This window comes from Triturus cristatus, chromosome 6 (genome assembly GCF_964204655.1).
Source record: "Triturus cristatus chromosome 6, aTriCri1.1, whole genome shotgun sequence".
Taxonomy (NCBI): Eukaryota; Metazoa; Chordata; class Amphibia; order Caudata; family Salamandridae; genus Triturus; species Triturus cristatus.
The window spans coordinates 1136261608-1136286220 of NC_140589.1; the positions used below are offsets into that span (position 1 = coordinate 1136261608).

General features: G+C 45.3%; 1 protein-coding gene across 5 annotated transcripts in view; it reads left to right on the forward strand.

The window, feature by feature from the left end:
• TTC13 (tetratricopeptide repeat domain 13) overlaps nucleotides 1–24613 on the forward strand; it is a 1316170-nt gene that overhangs the window by 4130 nt on the left and 1287427 nt on the right. For 2 of the 5 annotated variants that reach the window (XM_085612044.1, XM_085612045.1), the window contains exon 1: nucleotides 2650–2958. The exons of 2 other annotated variants lie outside the window; for them this stretch is intronic. In XM_085612044.1, the coding sequence (XP_085468170.1) occupies nucleotides 2799–2958 (160 nt within the window). In that variant the 5' untranslated portion in view covers nucleotides 2650–2798. Of the gene's footprint in view, nucleotides 1–2647; nucleotides 2959–24613 lie in introns of those variants that run through there. One more of the 5 variants, XM_085612049.1, reaches the window with a different exon arrangement.

Consider the following 24613-nt stretch of genomic DNA (forward strand, 5'->3'; position numbering starts at 1 on the left):
GGTGAACCAGATTGTGACCCCGGAACAGGGGGGGTTTAAGGAGGGACATTCAACGGTCGACCACTGCTTTGTGCTCTGGTCCATTGCGTGGAAGTCCATTGAGCAGAGTGGAAGTCTGTACTGCTGCTTCGTGGACTTCCGTGCAGCGTTTGATTTAGTGGACTGAGGGAAGCTGTGGGAGATGTTGATTGGTTATGACATCCCAAGAGACTTACTAAGTCTGATACAAGAACTTCATTCTTCTAACTGGGCGCAAGTAATTCTAGATATAGAGGGGAGCCTTTGTCAGAAAATACAAATTGGACATGGGCTGAGGCAGGGGTGTGTATTGGCCCCTCTACTATTTTCCCTATTCATTGCAGATTTACCCTCAGTTTTAGGCAAAGAAAGGGGGGCAAGCCCAAAGATAGATCGGAAACAAAGCTCTTGTCTATTATATGTGGATGATCTAGTAATAATAGACCAAACAGAGATTGGGCTACCAAGAAAGCTGAACAGTATTAACGAATATTGTGGGCATAAAAAACTTGCAGTGAACATGGACAAAAAAAAAAAAATCATGAGATTTGGAAGAAGGAAAATAAGGTTCAGTTGGTACTTGGGTTCCACAAAGTTGGAAATAGTAGACGAATACAGGTATTATCTTTGCCCATATCCTCAATGGTGCAAGCAGCGAGGCTAGAAACAGGTATCACCTCCTGGAATATAACGGCCTGCATGTCCCTAGTAAGATTCTGGCAGCGCTAGGAATTAGGTGAGGATAATAAAGTCTTGCAGTGGTGCAGAAATGAAATATTGATGAGTGATCTAACATGAGCAAAAGGGGGTAAGAAAACCTCTGATAAAAGCTTGTACAATGATGCGGCTTAAGATAAGCCCCTTGCCTCTACAAATTGAGGTTGAGAGGAGGGAACTTAGGTCCCTGGGCAATGAAATCTCTCGAGCCCAAGATCAGGAGTACCTCAAGGGAAAATAATCGGTACGTTCTATGGCTACTTCATGGCAAAATGAATTGTATTTCCCCAATATTGATAGATTACCCTGCCGACGACTGAGAAGAGAAGTTTTAAGGCTGAGAATTGCTGTCAATCCCTGCTACTCAAACGATGGAGTGAAAGGAGCAATGATCGATAGCAATGGAAAATGTAATTGTTCCCTGGGGACAGTGTGTGATATTGGACACATTTTATTGGATTGCCAAATGGTTTTAGATATACGGAAAGAAATTTTACACCCAATTTTTTTAAAGTATAGCATAAAAAACATGGCACAGGCAGCAGAACTTTTAGTAGAAATGAGGAACTTGGATATAGCTTGTGCTCTGGGGAAGTTTATTCTAAAAGTAAAAGTATATTTGAAATGTGACTAGCATCCTAAAGTTCACCTGTTTGCATGATATGAGTAGGATATATGGTTCGAAGAAAGGATTAATGATTTTACCCTGGTACCGCATGACGATGCATTTAGAGTTTGTGCCCTAGGGAAGAGCATTCAACAAGCCAAAGAAATCTGAAGTGGGTACATTAATGAATTCTTGCCCTAGCTTATGATATGTGTTATGTCATATGACTTGAAGTAAGCACCAAGGATTTTAAACTTGAATTTTATGATGTTGTTTTATTGTGTAATTTGCGATTTTTAGGCGTTGTATTTTATGATTATTTTATATGTTTAAGGACTGTATAGTCCAAATAAACTTTGTTTTGAACTGAACTGAAAGGACCTTTTGATACATACAACGGGTTGCAACATAGCTAGTATTTTACTCACATGCCTAGTATTTCCATATCATTGCCAATAAATAAGTGGGAAAGTCAGCAAAAGCTGGTCTTTTTACATATGCAATGCAACGTTATAACAGCAAATACATGAATATTGCTTTAAAAGTATCTTAGAGTGGTCAAATCCATTCCTGGATTATTATTAAAGGAAAAGGGGAAGAATAAATCTGATTAGTCAACTAGCCAATATTTTAACGGCATAGCCATAACTTTTAGTTCAAGTGCTGTAAAAAAATGGAAACTTAAAAAAAACCAAGTTTTTTTCACATTTCAAATGTACATGTAAAATAGCAGATACTTAAAATATGACTTTAAAAGTACTCGAGCGCAAGTTTAACTATTTCTAAACGATTATGAATGCAAACAGAGACAGACCTGCCTGGGTAAACAACAACAGAGTCACATACCATCTTATTAAAGTCTCAGCTCCTGATCCTTTTATAATACGAAAATATGGGCAGATGGCCTTTATTTTTCTCTCACAAAGGTGGAAACCTTAGGTAAGACAAAAAAGAACACTGGGGATTTTACACAAATGCTCTTTCAAGCACCACATCATGGCAAGTCCGGAAACTCGGAACATAAACAAAATGACAATATTTTTCTCTAAGAAAAAAAGTGCCACCCATTCTTTGGCAGAACGTCAATATAGGTGTAATTACATTGCATAAACCTCCTCAGATGCGTTGTAATTGAATGCTGCAACCGGCGTCACACTCTGAACGAAGCAATTGTAATCTACTGATTTCCTAGCGTGTTATATTATCTTCCTATTGACTGGGCATCTCTTGAACCGGAGGTGGCCTTGCAACCTAATGCACTGAGGTGAGAAAAAAGAAAACTACAATTCCCATGTGACATCGCGGCATCTGCCAAACTACCTGCGACGGATGGGGAAGAGGAACAAGAAGAGTGAACGCACGAGCTTGTATTGCTAGTTCTCCGGTGTACCGGCGCTCGCCTGCCTCGGAGCTTGGGCAGTCTGCGGCCACGGGGGGTGGAGAGTTTCTAGCTAGAATGACAGCCGCCTGTTGGTTTCTGGCGTTGGCGTCGGTGTGTGGCACAGCGCTGGGGTGGCAGTTGGAATCAGTGCGGCTACCTCTCCTCACCCCGCAGCACCATCGAGGTCCGGGCTGCGGGCAGCTGGCAGAACCCTGGGAGGAGCAGCCGGAGTGTGGTGAGTGCAACCCGGCGAGGGGGGCACAGTAGGCGAGCGCCACGTCCTTCTAACAGCCACCACTTCCGCATACAGTGACAGCATGCCTATGACCCTGCTGCGGAAGTTCAATTCACCCACACACTCCCAATTCTTAAGCAATTACAGTACTGTTGCAAGCGAGCGTTTGAGATTGTAGTGACGATCCAATTTGAAGTTTCTGTATTTTGAATTGGACTCCTGTCGTTTTTACACAGGGTGTCAGAAGTTAACGGGTAATTAATTTGGGTCAAATAATAGGGAATTTAGGGGCTATAATGTCCACGAAGTGCTCCCTCGAAGACCATGTCTCTATACACAGTTTTGTTAAGCTCTGCATCACTAATGCCAACCAGGCGCTACAAACTGCACCGAACACTTCATGATGTAGCACTGCTTTCACCACTGCACCGCCACCAATTAGTAGACAGTTGCAACTTGCAAGCTTATTATAATCTTAACCGCGCCCAGGATTGCTTCCTGTACTTAAAGTTGCTCTCTGTTGTCTTGTCTTGCAAATTACCAAGCTGCACACTGAACATATATATGACTGTACAGCTTGGTTGGCTAACTTTAACGCTCGTGGCTACTCCTAAACCTCTCGCGTTGCACTGAAACTGCCCGCTTCACTTATTCTTTCATTTGTTCTCATGACGTCTCTTTATCTCCGTGAGACAGTGTCACACACCGTCTGGTGTTGACTGCGACTCTGATGGGTGTGACCTGTAAGCAGAGAATAGTTGTCTAACACTCTGAAATTTGTACTTATAATCACATTTTACAATAAAGGTTCTGCACGCCACTCTGATTCCAGTTTGAGATTGGTCACTACGTCCTTCTTTTATCTTGACTGTTGATCCCTAATGCATTTTAGATTATTATGGAGTCTCTGTTATTTTAGATATTCAGAAATCATCCTGAATGTTAATGTGCTTTTTGTTGTTTGGTTTGACTGTTTAGGAGCAGCAGTAAGGTGGTCTTTAAGCTAATTTTTTTTTTATAGGAATGACTTTTGCCCTTCTATTTCACATATTCACTGTTAATTTCTCGGTACTGCAGAGTTAAAGAATTCAGATACCACCTCTGCGTTTTATTCTCGCTTGTAAAATGGCTGTTTTATTCCTGCTTGGGGCAAGCCCCTGGATTCTCGCAGGCATCTTAAAGTTCACCTTAACTCCCTCTACATCTTACCGAGCTTATGTTCTGGCAAGCGCCATTTTCCTTCTGGTTTAAGCTTTGGAAAAACTGTGCAAAAAAACAAAAGCACCCTAGTAGTTCGTAAAGGGCTGCTTTAATGTGATATATTTCAGCACACACACATTGTTATACCAGTCTTGATGCTGTACAAAACGACCTAAATTAGGCAAACTATTGCATGAACATTTTAATCCTTGTCCTCTCCTTCAATATGAACATTCTACCCTGCTTCAGAACCTCTGCTTCCACTTTCTCGATGTGAGGCGCTTTATGCAATGCATAACACCGTGTGTCAAACCAGGCCAACTCTCAACATTTAAAACCCCACCGATTGACCAACCAGTGCCCATAATGTGACCCCGAGGTTTGTTCTATTGCCCAGGTTCAAAAATGTCCTCCTGCTTCAGGAGCACGTCACAATCAATGGGTATGTGTAGCAACTAAAGGGAAGGTGTATTTTAATTAGACCTGGAGAAATTTTAATCGCGCCACCATAACTGGCCCAATTTTGATAATTTTGCGTAACCTATTTTATGGGAAGTTACCTAGGTTGCACCTTAAAGCCACATGGAAATAAGGACTTTGGGTCCTACTTGTAATGGTCGGGGACCTTGGGACAAGTCACATGACCCTGGCCATCCTCTTCCACATTGGCCGATTCATGCACTCATTGAGTCCGCGCACACCACTTAGATTATTCAGGTCATTGCACCAGCCTCCGCCACTCAGGACCCGCATCTGCCGTCCAGACCATTTCCTCCCTTCTTTTTTGTAGACGGACAGTGTACCTTCATTGTGCTAGCACGGCCGTCTTCCTGGTCTGACTCGCCACTGCGATCCAGCACGGCTTGCTTCTCGACCGGACCCACCACTGCGGTTCCACTTTATTATCGATTACCTTTGCGTTTCCACGCACGGATTGCCTTCACATCAATACGCCAACCCGGCGAACCCGCCTCATCTGGGACATTCTCCAATCAGTCAGCTTATTAATGTGCCCTGCACACGGCAAATCTTCCTTAGGCATGTAATGCAATGTTCTGATGATGATCCCAGTATTGTCCTTACGGGATCGAAACGTCGACTAATAGTACACCACAAACCCTATCCAATTTTGCTATTTAAGTGTAACAGTGTCATTATTAGGTCTCGCATAAAGCAGCGCATGCGCTGCCTCTGCGAGGCATCAAGTAATAAGTATTACTACTGAAACTCCACCCATTGCATCTCACTTTGTTTTGTCACTTGCCATTGGTTACATCTGGCAATTCTCTTTTTATGTAGCTCATTCATTGGCTGGTGGTCCGAAACGTCACTTCCGTTTTGCTTCCCTTGTGCAGGAAGCAGCACTGACCAACTACAGTTTAGTTCCGCTGCTCCGCATTATCTACTCAATTTGGGACTACTTCCTTGTTTATTTTCCACCGCTTTTCACCACTAGCTGCTGAGTTTGGAAGTGTTGGCATTTTCTTTTCCTGTTCCGCCCCCCTCCCGTTGGTCGTGTTATCCATCCTCCCGCCCTCTTTCCCGTTGTCAGTGTCACCGTTCCCTTTGTTCCCGCCCCCCTCCCGCTGTCCGTTTCCCCGTTCACTTTGTTCCGCCCCCCTCCCGTTGAGTGTGTTCTCCATCCTCCCGCCCCTCTCCCATTATCAGTGCCCCCGTTCCCTTTGTTCCCGCCCCCTCCCGCTGTCTGTTTCACCGTTCCCTTTGTTCCCGCCCCCCTCCCGCTGTCCGTTTCTCCGTTCACTTTGTTGCGCCCCCCCTCCCGTTGAGTGTGTTCTCCATCCTCCCGCCCTCCCCAGAGGTCTCCTAGACGTCTTTTAGTCCTCATGCCGCTGGCAGCCAAGAAGCGATCATCCGAACTCCTAAGAAGCTGCGGACCTGTGCAGCAAGCCGGGCAGACCAGCTCATGCAGCGCGCACGATTGAACAGCACCCGTGGGTGGGAGAGAGCTGGCCCAATAAAGAGACCCCTCGACAGGCCCCAGCAGGGAAGGCGATATCCCAGTTGGTGTTCGCGGCGCCGCCTCGGTTTGCGGGCTTTTAGGTGCTGCGCCAACCATGGAAACGGTAGAGGAATATACCAGCTGCGGTTTAAAGCGGGTCAGTCCCTCGGTTAAAGGGCAAGAACCACAGATGCGGCCTCCGAGACTTAAGGAGTGACAACCATGTCCTGGGCCCGGTAAGTAACTTCCGTTCAGCCGCACAAGTGTATGACTGCTTAGAAAAGATTGGGGACGAAATAATATTTAACATTTCCAAGTGAACGTGATGATTTTAAGAATGTTTATGAACGAGTCCTTCTGTACTGTAACTGGTGCTTATGTAAAGCGCTCCAAACCCTTCGGGTCAAGTTAGCGCTATACAAAACTGTAAAACAGACAATTGTATATAGTTTAGGTAATCCACCACAGCTGTCATGGTTCCAGGGTCAATGCGTGATGTTATGTTAGTTTGTATGGTGTTATAATATTTCATATGCCGAGTTATGTTGCATTACGTGCCATAGTACGCTGGGTTACGAAAAGGGCGTTTTTGAAGGATCTAAATAATTTTACAAAATACCCAAAGTCTAAAAAAATCGAAGTAAATCATAATGTTAATTTGTTTTCTGGGCGGGTCTGGAAAGGACGTTGTCTTTAAACCTGCCTGCCTGTTTCATTGAGGGATTTATTCCATTCTAGCCCATACCTTTAGGCTTTCAAATTAACAGTAGCTTTCAGTTTTACTGATTTGTGTTTGCCCTAACACCAACAGCAAAAGCCAAACCCAGCTTCCTGCCGTTCCCGCCCCCCACCTTCCTTTCTATGCCCTCTCGTGCCTACTGTCCATTCCCTACTCCCAGTGTCCCGTTCCCCTGCTCTGCCCAGGTCCTTGCTCTCTCCTCTCTCTTCTCCCTCCCCCCGTTTCCGGCTTTCCCATATCGGACGGTGTGTCCAAAAATATTAATTTTTCCAAACTTATCGCTGCTCACTCTTGCCAGTTAAGCAGCTGAGAGGGAGAGAAGGAGGCGCCCTGTCCAGTGATACCTAGCTTTGTGGTATATTGCATCTGAGTTTGATATGTATTCAGTGTTCTGTTTAATGTGTTCTGTTGGTGGCAGGCGCGCAACACCCATTGGGCTTACCGCGCTTCAGCCCCCCCCCCCCGTCATGTGTGTCAGCCCAGCTGAGACAGCCTCGTGGGCTGGCGTCCGTCTAATTGCAGCCGGATCCGAGTACTTCACAGGTCTTTAAAAGACCATTTACTCGTTAATGAGGCTTTTGTTGTGTTTTCACCCCTTCTTACAGCCACTCTGCCTATGGCTGGAAGACTTAGCCCCCCCCCCCTGAAATCTTGTTCAGCCCCCCCCCCCCCCCCCCCCCCGAAATGTGGCTCTAGTTGCCCGCATGGTTGGTGGTGTTTGCTGCCTAAAAGAACAGTTGTGCCAGCCTCAACTTAAAAGTAATAGTATCAACCCTAACACCTTCATGACTTGTACACACAAGTGCAGGTGATGTATTTGTGCAGTTGTGTACCATTTATGCCACTGTTTCCCAAACTGTGAGTCGCGGCCCACTGGTGGGTTGCAAGCTGGTTTTTGTTGGTTAACAAAAGTCCAGCAAAAAATAAAGATGTATTAAAATTTGGTGCCCCACCACCCCAAAATGTGTCTCTATTTGCGCCTCTGACTCCGAGTGTCCCACAAAAGGGTGTAAAGTGAACGAGAATTATCCAATGCAAATAAGAGCCACTAATTATTTGGGAGACTCGGCAGGAACTGGTCTTTATAAGAAGGGTCAGCGTTTAAGTTAGTATTTCACTATGCTGGATATTTATTGCCATCACATGAGCAAATGCAATGCAATAGGTCTCACATTGACACAAGTTTCAGCTATTGCTATTATAAATGACTGCGTTTTATTTATGTTTTTTTATTAAAAACAAAAAAAAGGCATTGTCATTTACAATGCGAGAGTTTAAGCTATTGGCATTGTAAATGACAATGCCGTTTATTTATCTGTTTTCAAAACCAACACATAGATAAAAGTTTTGTCATTTACAATGCCAATAACTCAAACTTTTGCAAATGCGAGACCTATTGCATTGCAAATGCTTGTTAATTTTAGCTTGTTGTATCTTCTGTATAGTTTACAAGCTTGTTCCCCTGCTTAAGTTTTTGTTTATGTTGTATGTTTTGCGGTGGACCCAGGACTGTGTCCCACTTTATCCTATGTTTCGAACTGAAAACATTATTAAAATAACTCTGTCCGGCTGGACAGCTTTAATACAGAACTGATTCCGAGTATATATTCACTCCGTTCCTATGTATTCTCCATGTCAGGGACAACTGTGTTTGTAACTTAAAGCCACATGGAGAACATTTTGTAAAGAACTTTTGAAATGAGATGCACCGTTCGGATATTTTTTTTAAAAGTGAGCTGAACTTCAGATAGATTTTTTTTTTTTAGCCCGTGCGGGGTGCTCCAGTAATTATTCAGTACAAAACTATAAATCCAAACACAAGCTGCAGTGTGAATGCCAGACTGAGGTGGCATGGTGTGCAAAATAACGATGGATTGGGATGTGGCCCCAAGTGATTACCAGTGGCTGAGATTAATTCAAGCTTTCCATCCATCCCTGTTGTGTATATATTTTTTTTTATCCCCAGATGTGGGTCCTGTGCACACTGTGTCACAAGAACCAAGCTGTACCCTGCTGATGAGCACATAACTAGGGTGAAACAGGTCCTGGGTTGCTTATGTTCCAGTTCAAGGAGAACCTGGCTTGGCAGTTCGGGTCAAGACTGATTTGCATATTAGCTGAGTCCAAAATGAGGTGGCATGGTGTGCAAAAGAACAATGGATTATGATGCGGCTCGAGTGATTACCAGTGGCTGAGAGAAATTAAAGCATTTAATCCATCACTGTTCTGTATATTTATTGGGTTTTAAAACTGGGTGGCAGCTCCTTTAACATGGGCGGTCTCCTAACATTTCAGGTTGATTCTTCTACCTGAGTGGACCGTTTGGGTAATTCTTTTTTCTTTTCAAATGTATTTATTTAGAATTTATGACAACAAAATAATAGTATAGTATTACAAAAGATAGGCAAAATTTCCATCTCTGCATAAATTTAGTTGGGGTGTTCAGATGGGGTTCCCTCTATATAAACACACAATTAAAAGCAAGTTAGTTTAGAGGAACATTATTGTACTTAATAGAACATGTTATACAGATGCACGAGATCCCTCTTTCCATATTTCAGTATGGTTATTTTGGAAAGTCAGTGAGGTTGCGAACGTAATTAGACCATGACAGGACGTTCGGTTCACATTAGACATTGAGAGAAGACAAAACATAAGAGACAGGAAAAAGAAATGAGAGAGTATTCAGAAAGAAGTAAAGGCGTGAGGCCACCATAGCAGAGTCAACAACTTATTGTGGTAGTGAGAATAGCTAACTATGTATATCCAGATCTGAGGAGTAGATAGTGACATCAAGTGGGTGTTGTGTATAATTTAAGATCAAGGTGGTTTGATTCTTCTGTGGTATTTATCAATTTTATTTACCCAAGTGACAGCTCGCTGAGATCCATGGGTATTGTTGAGCCAGAATATGTTCTGCTCCTCTAATATATCTTAACTCTTCCCACCATGTATAGCTTGAAACATTTCCGAAGTTCATCCAATTACTTAAGATATTTTTATGTTCTAACGTGAAAGTTATATCTATTAAATTGAAGTCATGTTTGTCCTTATCAGTTACCACATTGTCAAGGGAGGGGTCTATAACAGTAGAAGTAAAATTCTTAGGGAGTGTAAAAGAAAAATATTGTGTATGGTTGTGTGCATATTGTGTCCCAGAAATGGCATAGCAGAGGACATTCAAGTAACTTGTGCAAGAGATCACCCCGATATGTATTACAACCCCAGCAATTGCTATTTATTTTTAGGCCCATCCTATGAAGCCTTTCAGGCGTCAGAAATACTCTATGGAGGAGAAGATATTTGGTCTTTGTAGAAAGTGCTTGGCCAAATCGTAGATCACATCTTCTATGGGAAACATGCGCTGTTCTCCACTTGCCAGTCTGCCACCCATTTTATTTGTTGGGATTTCAGTAGGTTGGAGAATGAGGGTTTCAATAATTTGTAGGTTTTAGAGACTACTTGGAAACTATTCTTAATTTGTATTATTTGGGGCACAATTGAAGGGTTGCATTGGGTAAAGGTTTGTTGTTTGGAAATAGCCACTTTAGGAAATTATAAAAATCCGTGTTCTCCAGGCTATAAATGTGTTGAAAATAGCAAAGGACGTGATATTCTCTTTAGATCCCAGATCTCTAATTAAAATAACCAATTTTTTACTCTGTCTTATCCATATTTGAAATTCCTTCCACACTGATTATAGCCCAAGGAAGCTATGTTAAAGTTCTTAATTTTAACATCTGAGAGTTTGGCGTCCAAATTTAAAATTGTTTGTCAGGTGTTAATAATAATCAGATTTTAAAGAATTGTATTTTTTTGTTGTTGTCAAATTTCTGTTTATTGGCATTTAGATATAAAAACAGTTCCAAACAATTTGAGCTAGTAGCCATCTCAACATTCTGACAGCTATTCAAATCTAATTATGTCACAGTGTCTTACAATTGTGGAATGATGGACTAGTGCGGCTCATCAACAGCCCTTAATGCCATGGCATTTATCAAGAAAAAATACAAATAACTAAAGACCCCAACTCCCAGCCCCCCCCCCCCACCCCCCAGTGGCTGAGAAGCAGACCCATCCCTCCCATACTTCTACGTAAATCTGACCAGTGGAGTACATTGTTTCCGTGTGCAGTCTCATTAGGTGCAGTCCGTTATTCATTAAAAGCCAGCTGCTGAACCCCATTATCGACTCTAGAATTGGAACAGGTGTAGTCCTCTCAGTGTAGGTGGACAGACTGCTAACTGGAGCCCCTTTGTGAGATACGCCACCAGTGGACCCCACTTATACTCAAAGTTCTTATATTCATTCCTAAAGATGTCCGCCATACGCTCCATCATGAGTATTTTCCATAAGCGAGACTGCCATCGGGCCAGTATGGGTGCATCTTTATTCTTCCAGTTAGCTGATATCGCCTTTTTAGCTGCTTCCAAACATGCCCACATAATTGCTTTGTTCGCCTTCGTGTGGTGTCTCCAAGGCCCAGTAAGATCATCTCTATGGAGTTCGGGACCGGGTATCCTAGCATATTTTTCATTTGGGCCAGGATTTCTTCCCAGAATGGTCTGATTGTCGGGCAGTCCCACCGAATGTGGCGGAAATCTCAGAGGACCGTGCACCCTCTCCAACATAGATCTGAGGTGAGGGGGAAGATTTTCTTAAGATTGGCAGGTGCTAGGTACCAGTCGAATAACATTTTGTAATGTGCCTCCCTCAAGTCGAGGGAGTGGTTACATTTAGTGATGTCTGACCATAAGTGTTTCCATTCCCCTTCAGTAGTCTCCCGTCCCAGGGTCTGTTCCCATGTAGATTTGTATCACGTCTGTGGTGCGATCGCAGTGGAAACCAGTAGCTTGTATAAAAAGGAGATCGTGCCCTTGGTCGATCTAGCTTTCTGCACTAGGTTTTCTATCTGGGTCAGGTCTCTAGTTGCCGCATCTCTAATCTGTGGGTGTAGTGCTCAATGTTTAAGTTGCAGATAATGAAAGTGCTCTGAGAGCAGTACCCCAAAATCCTGTTGACAATTTTCAAAGGAGAGCATGTCATAGAAATCACTCTGCATCCTCCCTCTCGCCATGCATCGAAAGGCCCTTCTTTGAGCGCTAGGGGGGAAGTCCGGGTTAAAGTGTATAGGGGTATAGGGTGATGGAAAAGAGGTCCAGCCCCTGCTCCTATTTACCTTGTCCCAAGTCCTAAGCGTTTGTCCTGGTAGGGGTGCTTAGGTATGCATTAGCAAGTCTGCCCTTTTTGGATTTCCACAGCACATCCCAAATTGTCCTGCCCACGATGGCCCGATCCATGTGGAGCCAGTGCTTGTCCGATTCCCGCATGGACCATTATGTGATAACCCTTAACTGTGCTGCCTTATAATATAGCTCAATGTCTGGGAGAGCCACCCCACCCTCCGTTCTCGGTCTCCTTAACACGTGGAAGGGATGTAGCGGAGTATCATAGACTGTATTCCTTTTAGATAGTCCTTATCTAGTTCTATTGGAAGTGCCTGGAACAGGTAGAATAGTTTAAGGAGAAGGGTGTTTTTGACTTCATGAATCCTACCCAGACACAAGATAAACCGGGGTTTCCATCGCTGTAGTTCTCCCGGAACAGTCCTTCTATACATGGGGTGATCTGAATCCCCAAGTAAGTTAAACTGTGCTTAGCCTATGCAAATGGAGATTCCTCCTGTACTAGTAGCCTCTCCCCTTCTGTTAACGTTAAGTATTGAAGATTTAAAGAAGTTGACCCGGAAGCCTGCCACTCCCTCAAATGTTTGTAACTCTGGTTGTAATGCTTGGAGGGATGTTCTAGGAGCTGTGAGGATTAACGGGATGTCATCCGCGAATAGTGACACCTTATGTTCAACTCCCCCAAATATAAACCCTTGAATGTGCTGGTTCGCCCTAAGTCTGGCCGCCAACAGCTCGATACTCAGAGCGAAGAGCAGTGGGGACAAAGGGCACCCCTGCCTCGTTCCTCGTCCCAGCTCAAAGAACGCTGAGCTCACCCTATTAACCTGAACTCTAGAGCGCAGGCTTAAAAAATTGGCTCGTATCATTCGTAAAAACCCATCTCCAAAGCCAAACCTCTCCAAGGTAAGAAACAGGAAGTGCCAGTCCACCCTGTCAAAGGCTTTTTCCGCGTCCAAGCCTAACACTATCGCTGGAAGTTTGAACTTGTTGGCTTTTTCGATAAGTTGGAGCGTCCTGCGGATGTTATCATGCGTCTGTCTCCCTTTTATAAAACCGGACTTGTCCGGGTGGATAATGTCGGGGAGTAAGTTTTCTAAAAGGGACGCTAGGATACCAGAGTAAAGCTTGGCGTTGAGGTTTAGGAAAGCTATCGTATTTTATGAGGCGCAATGCTGTGGGTTCTTCTCCGGCTTTGGGATTACTGTGATGAGTGCCTCTGCCATAGTGGGGGTGACCGCCTGTCTCGTTGCAATGTCATTAAATAGGGTTGTCAGATGGGGCAGTAGTTCGGATGCATACGTCTTATTACAGAGGGCTGTTAGTCCGTCCGTCCCCGGGGACATATGAGGTTTAAGCGCTCCAATCAAGAGTCGCACCACCTCTTCAGAGATTGGGGCATCTAGCTGGTCTCTCCTAGTTTCTGAGATCGTAGGGAGAGCGAGTATAAGTACTCCATCTGTGCGGTAATGTCACGGGGTGTTGCTTTATAGAGATCTTGGTAAAAAGCTCCAAACAGAGAGGCTTTACCCCTGTCATCTAATTCTAACCCCCCCGTTTGTGAATTCCTCCAATAAACTTCCTTGTCCTTTTTTCCCTAAGCTGTCTCGCCAGATGCATGCCCACCTTATTCCCCTGTGCGTAAGCACTTCGACAAAGACAGAGCAGGGTGAATTCAGCTCTGTTTGTATAGATTGACCCCAGTTTCCCCTTGACAGTACCCAGCTGGCGCTTAAGGCTACGTGTGGGGTTCTGTTTGTATTCCTTTTCCACATGGGATAGTGCCGCCTCCAGGTCCTCCTGCTCCCTTGCCCTTTCCTTATTTAATGCCAATACCATTGCTATCCCCTTCCCCAGAATGACGGCCTTAAAAGCGTCCCATTTGTTCTGGGGATATGTGTCACCTGGGTCATTTGTTTGAAAGAATTCTTTAATCGCTAATCGTAGTTCGTCTCGGCGCAACTTATCCCGTATCAGTGAGGTGGGGAAATACCATTTCGTGAATCTCTGCTTCTTTCCACCCCAGTTCAGGCCCAACGTCACAGAACTGTGGTCAGATAGAGAGATGGGAAGGATCTTCGCTCCCTGGAGGATGCCCTGTAGTTCCTGGGACATAAAGATGTAGTCTAGTCTGGAGTAAGTTTGATGAGCATGTGAATAGTACATGTAATCTTTGTTGGTGGGATTGAGAAATATCCATGCTTCCAAGAACCCCAGGTGTAGAAATGCTTGTTTTGGGCATTTAGGGAATCTGCCTCCTGTGTACCTATGCGGCTGAGAACTATCGTCTGTTGGATGCCAAGTGAGGTTAAAGTCCCCCATTACGATTATGTGACCCTCAGCAAATCCACCCACCATGTTCAATAGCGAATTCACAAATGTCGCTTGTCTTGAACTGTGGACATAGGCCGATACAATTGTCACAGATCTACCCCAGAGTTTCCCTTTCACCATTACCTCTGGTCCGTCTTTGTCCGTCTGAATGCCTTCAGTCTGAAATTTAATGTTGTTGTGAAACAATAATGCTACCACATTATGCTTCGTTTTGGCGGATGACCTGTATATAAGTGAATAGCTTTTATGTCTAAGCCTCAACTCTTCCGACCTTTTAAGATGCGTCTCTTGGAGTGCCACCACATCGAAGTGGTGGTCCTCCAGGTACTTCCAAATATTCTGCTGCTTGATCGGCGGATTCAGGCCCTTCACGTTCCATGTAGTGATGGATATCATCCTATGAGGTACCCCTGTCTCTTCGCCATATGCCCCCCCCCCCCCTGGATAATCCATATCTACCCTCTCTGCCTGTTACATCTCACCCATGTCTTTTCTCCTCCAACAAAATAGATCGCCCTGTGACGTAGCAGCGTCTCACCCCCCTCTCCCTCTGCTTCTCCACCATCTCCCCTCCACCCTCCCCTCCCCTTGAATTTAAAACATAACCAAAACAAATAATAGTGTTTGTCGGCAGGACTCTTATGTGTCCTGCTGTTACGACATTTCTCATGAAGAGCAGCAAGCTAGGGTTCCGGCTCTCACCCGTCACCTTGCTGTCTGTGTAGCGATAGCCAATGTAACCTAGATCAGTTGGAGTGGGAGACCTTGTTGTGCGCTTCACGACCACACCTGGGAACTGTGGGTTATATCATATCCATCCCCGGACCCCTTGCTCTCTCGCCAGCCTTACTCTGGGCGTCGTTTCCTGTTAAGCGACCATAAAGTTCCATGCATTTCTGAGTTCTGTGTCCTAAAGATGTCGATCACTCGTCGTCGTGTGTGCCTCCATAGGCGTCGTTCAGTTGAGGCACGTGTTCATTCTCCATTGTTCGCATCATTCCTTTGGGTTGATGTGGGTTAAAGATAACTCAGATCGTTATCCTCCTGTACTTTGACCATCATACGTGGTTTGGGTCCTTTCCTGCACATTTATAAGTATGTGGCCTACTCATGTGTGACTGTTTCCAGCTAAACCTTCCTTTCCCTCTGCTGTCTGCGAATCATGACCTGGATGATCATCCTTTAGTGATTGTTTCCCACTTTGTGGGATTGGGCCGAGAGGGGGCACTCTTTCCGGACTGCGAGCTAGATGCCTCCTCGTCTGGCATTGGAATCTCGAGTAGCTCCATACCTTCTTTGAGCTATGTGACATGACGCTGTCTGTTTTTATATTCGAATGCTAGCCCAAAGGGATAAGTCCAGCGATATTTTATTTTGTCCTGTCGTAGCTTCTCTGTGAGAGGTCTGAAGGATTGTCTTCTCTGAAGGGTCGCCTGCGCCAAATCTTGGAATAGGACACATCGAAATCCTTGAAAGGTGATGGAGTCTTTCTTTCTGGGTTCTTGTAGGATAGCTTCTTTGACCTTATAGGAATGGAGTTTGAGAAGGACATCTCGAGTGCGACGTCTCTCACCCAGTAGAGCCGGACCCACCCTGTGCGCCCTTTCGATTTTAATTTGTAGTCGTTTAGGCCCAAGTATTTCTGCGAAAAGACCTTCCACGAATGTCTCTAAATCTGGACCTTCTGCCCCCTCTAACAGGTCCCTAATCCGTATATTTTCGCACCTTCACCTGTTTTTCAGGTCCTCATTCTTCAATATTGCCAATTGGAGCTGTGAGTGTAAGAATTGTACCTTGTCTTCTGTGTTCTTCGTTCGCTTGTCGAGCTCTTGGGTTTGGGAATCCGTGTCCAACAGTCTCGTACCGATGGAATTCCACATCATGTTGTATAGCGGTCATTTTTTCGGAGAGATCCATTTTCAATTGTGCCATGGAGGCCAGCAGTTCTCCTTTTAATTCAGCGTGGTGTTCTGCTTTAAAGTCCCTCAGAGAACTGAGCAGATCTTCATTGGTCAGGGCCATGACTGGATGGGGGGGGTCTCTTTCTCCTGGGCTTGAGTCTTCTCCGCAGGCGCAAAGTAGCTAGACACCTTAGAGGTCGCCTTCCTAGGTGGCATAGATTCGGTCTCTAATATGAACCAGCACTTCCACAGTCCCCTAATCTTTTTCTGAAAGCTTCTCTCGTGCCGCTGTGATCACTCTATTAAAAAAAAAAGGCCAGCGGCCCCGTAGACAGATGCTGGATCCGTTGCCCACGGGGGGGGGGGGCAAAAGTGCTTATGAGGAGAACCAATTTGCGGCAGCCATCCTAGGGTCAGGCACTCCTTGCTTATTCCTGGTGACCAAGTAGTGGCGCACTGTGCAATGCCCTCTATTCTCGTTATACGTTTGTGCCTTTGCTGGATGCCAAATGAAGTTCAGGTTTGCATCAGTGGCTTAGGTATGTTAATACCTCCATGTGGGTCTGAGTTCGCCATGTTGGAGCCAGGCAATATTAAAGGACGGCTCCCCACTACATTGCTGCTGCCTCATGAGCCCCCCATGGCCTCCAGTTCTTCTCACGGGGACTCAGGCTTGTCAAATGAGGCGGGAGCCCCATCCTACCACCAGAGATGTCAGGAGCCTCTCATCTGCGCCGGTTCCCTGCAAGGCTGTCTGCCACTGCCCGCAGTATTGAGCCTGTCGGCACTATGTGGGACCATGGGCGTCTAATCATCAGCTTCACCTCTGCTGGTGCTTGCGGCAGTGCCGGGGGTCGCGCAGCGGTGTGGTTCCCGTGATGTTGTCATCACTCCTGGACTGGAGCACCGGGTTAGTGTCCGCAGCCGCGCACCGCCATCTTGGGCCTCACCTCCCATCTCCGCGATCCGTGCTCATCCGCACCCGCGGCTGATTTTCCGCTGATTCCGCAGCGAGCACCTTTCCCACCGTGGCCAGTGATGCTTGTTGAGCTGCTTTGAGGCTACATTGGGGCTGTAGCTATGCCCACAACAGCCTTGTGGCGACGGAGCCGATGCGGATCATGTCCGATCGGCGATCTTGCTTGGCCACACCCCGAATTGGGTTGTTTTTATCGATAGTAAGAATGGATCTCCAAGATAGATCTTCCACCAGTAATTTCTCCGGAGTAATCTAGAGAGGATATAGTTCCCATAATATTGAAACCAGTGTTTATCCTGATAAAATAAGAAAGTGGATTGGAATCTTCTGAAATCTGTCAAATTTATGCCACCCAGATCCTCTGAAAGCCATAATTTCTTTATTGGAATATGTGGTTTCTTCCAATTTCATAGGAATCTGTTGATCATTTTGTCTACAGTGATAAAAAATTCCTCCAAGCAATCAATAGGGATCATGCTTAACCTGGAGTAATGATCATTTTAACGTATTCCCCACCAAGTAAGAAATTTAGCTGACCAGTACTGTATTAGGGAAGACATCTTTTTAATCACCATGTTGTCATTATGGCTCTGTGATTCCAGAAGATCACAATTAAACTCTAATCCTAAGTATTTTGGGTAGTCTTTTTGCCCGGTTAGGCCAGAATTTATTAGGATGGTTTTATTACAGTAAATATTACGAGGACGAACTTTGGATATATCCCTATTTGGGGAGTAACCCGCTACCCTGGCATATTCGCTAATTGTTTCAATAAGACCTGGGATTGCTATATGCTCCTGTTCAGAGAGAACCATGATATCATCTGAAGATGCAGAAGTTTTAGTAATTAGAATGCTAGTAATCTTCTGATTCTGATTAATTGATGTCCGATGTGGCTCAATGGCTAAAATAAACAAAGCTAGTGAGAGTGGGCACCCTTGTCTCATTCCCTGTTTAAATAAGAAAAATCAGAAAGGATGTTTCTGACCCTAATGCTTGCCATAGCTCAGTGATGAAGTGCCATGGCCATCTCAATAAAGTTTTCCCCCCAGTTCAAATGTTTTAAGTACACTTAGCAAAAAATGTCATGCCACTTTGTCAAATTCCTTTACGTCATCAAGTGCTATCACTAACATCGCAGATGATTTGCGTATAGCTATTTCAAGGGTGTGGCAGAGCAATCTTCTATTATCACTTGTAGGACGACCTATCACAAAGCCTGCCTGATATGATTCAACTATGGTAAAATGTTTTCCAATCCCTTAGCTAATACCTTTGCATAAATCTTGCAATCAAGATTGAACAGGGATATCTGTCTATAATTTTGTGGGTAGATTTAACTCTTTTGCATCTTTCGGGGTGAGCGTTAATATGCCTCAGCTACTGTGTCTGTGTGTCACCAGAATTCTCATGCTGTCTGAATGGATCCAGTTTTATAAAATTGCGCAATCGGACCACCTGGAAGGGGTGCCTTTCCCTTCCTTGATCTTTTGATAATCTGATATACCTCCTCAAAAGTGAGTTCTGTATTTAGGAAGTGTTTTTATTCACTACAGAATTTGGGTCTTTTTAGGTTGTTCAAAAAATTGCGCCCACCTTCCTTATCCACATATATAATCATCTTAGAGATCTTATAGAAATCCAAAAAGAATAGAGAGATTTCTTGGGGATCCAACTGTATTGAGCCCTTTTTGTCTTTGATTGTAAGAACCTGATTCCTGTTTTGCTTGCATTTTAAGTAAAATGCTAATATTTTTCTTTTACTTAGACATCTATTATATTCCTATTTTTGGTTGTTCACCTTTTCTTTATCTGTGCTATGATTCTAGCGAATCCCCAGTTCTAATAATTCCAATTGCTTGTTCATTTCTTTAATTATTTATGATAGTAACTGTATCAAAGATCCTTTGATCGTTGTTTAAAAGGCATCCCATCATAACTATGGGCTTAAGTCTGCTTTTGGATTTTCTTTAAAGTAATTCCTAATAGCTTCCTTTATTTACCTGCAGTGTGTTTAGTCCATTATAATTTCAGGCTCATGTACTTTTTTTGTAGATGTATTCCACTTTAGCGAGAGAGGGATAAACTAGTTATCAGAAAGGCCCCTAGGTTTGAGCATTAAATTGTTTATGGTCCTAACCATGTTTCAAAAAATGAGGAGATAGTCAATTCTAGAGTGTCTTTGGTGCGGGTGGGAGAAAAAGGTATAGTCTTTTTCATCCAGATGCAGTAGTCCCCAGGCATCTCCCAAAGCATGTTTATCACAGAATCTGTATTATTTTATGTGATGTGGATAGGCATGCTTTAGAGCTGGATAATCTATCCAAGGTCCTATCCATAGAGAGGTCAAATCACCTCTGAGCAGAATGATAGCGTCTTTGGGGGTTTTGTTTAGTAAATTATTCAGGGCGTTCCACAATTTTGTGTCACTGATATTGGGAGAATATATATTAAGTGTGTACATTTTCTGTCCGGATTTGGGCAATTTGGTGAAAGTCCAACTCATTCTTTGTCCATATAAGTTTCTAAAATTGGAGTATTTTGCCAGGACTGTAGGTACGCCGTTCTTAATTGCTTGCCTGTTAATTTAGTGGGGTATTTCTGCCCATTATTTTATTGGGGTTATTTGTGATTACTGGCATCTCTTTTGGAGGGTCAACTGGGTCAGTAGCTTTTGTTGCTCCCACCTGTTCCTACCATTTTCCTTCCGGCCCGACGCTGTTCCAGCTTCCCAGCCTCTTGCCTCGCAGAGAGTCCCTCCCATCTCCCAGGACTACATATGGAGGCTGCTGCTCGGCCCCCAGCGAGTAGCCCTTTACCATTTTTGTCATGTGCGATTCTCCTCGCTGCCAGCTCCTCGAGATCGGAACTCTGACCCAAGTGCCTGCTGTCACCTTTTTAGGGACTTCTGTGCGCAGGTCTACTGGCTTTGGCTTTACTTTCGTTTGGGCCTAATCGGTGCATGTTAATTTTGTGGGGCATTTCTGCCCAATAACCTATTGGGGTTGTGATTATAGGCACTTCTTTTGGGTGGTGGGGTTACACTCAGTCAGTAGATTTCTTTGCTCCCACCTGTTCCTGCCGTTTTTCTTCCCGCCCCAGTGTTGTTCCCACTCCCCGCCCTCCTGCCTCCCTGACAGCCCGACCCACCTCCCAGGACTTCTTATGGAGGCCGCTGTTCGGGCGCGCTGCCAGTGTGCCAAAGGCAAGCCTGTCTGCACTAGGACTGCGCCAGGGCCCCTGGACCTCCTGCCACCCGCCGTAACACCGCCGAGGAGCTACTGGGGCCCGGGCACCAAAGCAACAGCTGCTTCACTTCCTCCCCGAGATCAACTAAAGGACCTTTCACCTGCCGCCACTGCTGCTTCTCCTGTGACACAGCCCACGATGAATCCCGCAATGCTTCCGGTCACAAAACCACAAACAACGGAGAAGCGCTCCAATGCATCCTGTTCAACACTCGCTCACTCTGCAAACATCCCATTAAAATCTGGGACAGCATTACCACCCTCTCCCCTGATGTGACCTTCATTATAGAAATGTGGCTCAACCTGGTTCACCTACTGCGCGGACAGTCGCCCCTCTGAAACCAGCAACTGCCAACAAAACCTCAAAACAAGCCAGCTGGTACACCCCAGAGATCAGAGCCACCAAGCATCACTGCTACTAACTCTAGAAGCAATTGTGCGTCACCAAGGACCCCTCTGACAGTCTCCTCCAAGGCAGCCCTCAGCAACTACCGCCTATGCATCAAGGTAGCCAAGAGCAGCCATCACCGCTTGCATCGACCCTGCGGCCAACCACATAAAGGTACTCTTCAAAATAGTTAAAGAATTCTCTGACCTGACAGACACAGAGAACGCCATTGACCCCTCACAAGATCTCTGCGACACCCTCTCGGACCACTTCCACAGCACGACTGCCACCATCTACAACTTAGACCCTCAACCCACTACCCTCAGCCTCAACAACCTCAACTAACCAGTTCAGTCCTGGTCAATACTCTTTATTTCGGCAATATGCCATAAAAGATATGCACATTAAAAATACAAAAGTCACAGGAGGTTGAAATCCACATTAAAAAGGTCAAACAGGGTGTGGCTCTGCTCCCTGAGGCTCGGCGATGTGTGTTGAACGTGTGGGAACCGACTGACTGCAATGCGGCACGAGCGCTGGGTGACTTTGGGCAACATGATCGCTAAAAGAGACATTGCGCAACTTTGGGGTTCCGGTAGGCCTCCCACAGTTTCGAAGTGGAAAGAGAATATGGATTGGTGCATGTTCCGAGAGAAGACTGTTTACGTGGCTAGAGGCAAACCTAAAAAGTGGAGTAAGATGTGGGGTCCGTGGAACTCCTACCGTGGGGATATATGCACTCCCCCCTTGGTGGACGCACCAGACGTAACGATGTCCCCTTGACTTTGATGTTCCTGGTCTTTCTCCCTTTCGCATTGCAGAATTGATGACTGGTCTCTTCCCTGCCCCCCCCCCTGCCTTTCTTAACACGAGTTGATGTATAGTGTGCTGCATTGTCGCTGTTGTCCCCCGCTCACGAGAGAGCAAGTTCCTGCCAATGGAGTTCCCATGCCTGGTCTAAGTTTGTTTTTGTTGTCTTTTTTAAGGAAAAAGTTAATAAGAAACCTTTTTGTAGTGTTGGGTTAAGTTGTGGGCGTCTGCAGCCGTTACACGTGCAGTTTGCTCCTGCTCTCATGATTGCTGTATTATTGTTGTCCTCCTTCTTCTATGTTAGCGGCCGGCCCAGGAGGTTGTAGGCCCATGACTGTGAATATTTGATGAGTAAATAAAGGTTTTTACAAAAAAAAAAAAAAAAAGTCAAACAGACCATCAAGTCATAAAAATGCAAATTAAATTAATGCATGAGCCCAACAGGTACATAAAATCATAAATCCAAGGTTACAATGTGTGTAGGTTAAGTAATAAGTTAATAGGTTGTGCAGTACCATCTATATGTCAATTTAAATCGAGACTGCATTATTCCTGTTTCTTTTTTCCCTTTTTTTTATAAACTGTTTTTATTGATAACAAGGGTGCATCGGTGCATGGCATAATACAGTCATCTTGGCAGAGCAAAACAAAATATCGACATTGTCCCACTACATATACTGATCCAGGAATACATAGTCCAGCTGTCCCCGAAAGTTGCTCCTCCTACTATAAAGTACATCATTGAAACTGAATCAAAAATATGATGGAACAATCGACTAGCCTGATCAGATTAATACATTATTTCTAGCTGTCCAGCGGGGAGGCTCCGATAGCATCTTCTAATTGGGCCATCAATGTTTGTCTCTCCCTTCTCAATTACACTGTAGGGGAAATTCAGATGTCCCCTCTATATTTGTTCCACTTTCCCCATTTATGATCCAATTTTTTTAGGTCATCCCGTCCCTTGAACACTGTTTTTTCTGCGATCATTGCACAATCCATATCCTTCGCCCAGTCACTTAATCGTGGAGTCATGGCTGCCCCCCCTTTTTGGGCGATGTTGTGTTTGGCGATAGTCCAACCCATCGTGGCCCATGTCTGCTCCGCCAGTGAGAGGTCAGTAGCCTCCCAGATATTAAGGAGGTAGAGTTTGGGGGAAGATTTAAGGGGTTTGTCACAAGTCCTTGCCAGTTGGCAGGTGACTTCTTCCCAGTAATGTTGTATGTAAGGGTAGTCCCAGAGTATATGTGTGAATGTGCAGGTTTGGTTACATCGTTGGAGGCAGAGTGGATCAGGTCTCCTACCCAACTTAAACAGTAGTTTGGCGTCAAAATAGACCCGGTGAAGAATTTTGAGTTGGACGAGTCGGAGTCGCATAGGGATCGCTACCTCTCGGGTAGTGGCGAGTGCATCTCTCCACTCCTTGTCGTCTATATCCCCCAGGGCGGTCTCCCAACTCAACCGTAATTTCAGCATTGGGTCAGCCTGATTATTCACTAGTTTTTAGAGGTGAGGGAGATGGCTTTGCGGTCCATTGGATCCAGTAGCAGTCGGTCCTCTAGCTGGGAGGAGTCGGGAAGGGGGTATCCTATGGTAGGGTAATGGAGATGGCGTGGCTAATTTGGAGATATCAAAGTCTCCGAGGGTGCAAGTTGGTACTTAGCCTGGAGGTCAGCAAATGTGGCTACCTTCCCCTGCACCCACATGTCCCCTACCTTGGAGATCCCAATTGTGTCCCACTTGTCAATGCCTGGGCAAATGCTGAGGTGACCCAATATGTCAGGTTCCCAGAGGGGAGTTGCTTTAGTTAGGCGGTTATGCCACCCCAAGTTTCTCGTGACTTTATGCCACACTTCTATTGTACGAGCCGTGGGGCCAGTCTGTTGTAACTTAGGATAGTTGGTATATAGTGCCCTACTATAGCCTCCCTGCCCCATGAGCCAAAGGTCCGTGCAGAAATTGGGATCGTCATGTGGACCAAACACCAATCTGTTGATGGCCGTCAGTTATGAAGCCTGATAGTAGAGTCGTACGTCTGGCAACCCTATGCCCCCGTCATACCATCCCATGGTAAGTTTGTTTATGGCAATTCGTGGCGGTCGGTCCTCCCACAGCAACCCCTGCCCCACTTCTTCAATTTGAGAGAAGTATGAGTCCGGGACAGGGTTGGGTGGGAGCATTCTACAGTGCGTAGAGGAAGCGCAGCAGGGCGAGCATTTTAAACAGGGACGCACGTCCCAAGAGAGTAAGGGGCAGCGATCGCCAGTGTCAAACGTCTGACCTTAGGCATTGGAGGGGCACCAGCAGATTCCGCTCAAAGAAGAGATTAACGTCGGATGTGACGAAAATGCCCAGGTACCGAAAACCTTGTCTTGCTACTGGAATGGCATAGCCCTGCAGACTAGATGGGGGCTCGCCCCAAAATATATACATCTGGGATTTTGACCAGTTTATCCGATACCCTGAATGTGCGCCAAATATATGAAAGATGTGCTATACCCTTCGCAGCGAGCGTGCCGGAGAAGCCAGATAGAGCAAGATATCGTCCGCGTAGAGTGATATTCGGTCCTCACGGTCATTTGTCCATTTAATTCCCCGCATACCCGGATCTCCCCTGATCCAAACGGCGAGCGGCTCCAATACCATGGCAAAGAGGAGTGGTGACAACGGGCAACTTTGCCTCGTGCAACGCCGAAGGGGGAAAGAGGCAGAACGATGGTTGTTCACCGTGACGTGTGCGGTGGGCTGCGTATATAATAGTCTGATCCATCTGATCAGCTTGGGTCCGAACCCCATGCGAGCCAAGACAACAAAAAGATACTCCCATTCGATGGTATCAAATGCCATGGTGGCATCTAGTGACAGTAGGATTGCTTCCTCCTCAATGGTGCTAAGTCTTCCAGTGCCCCA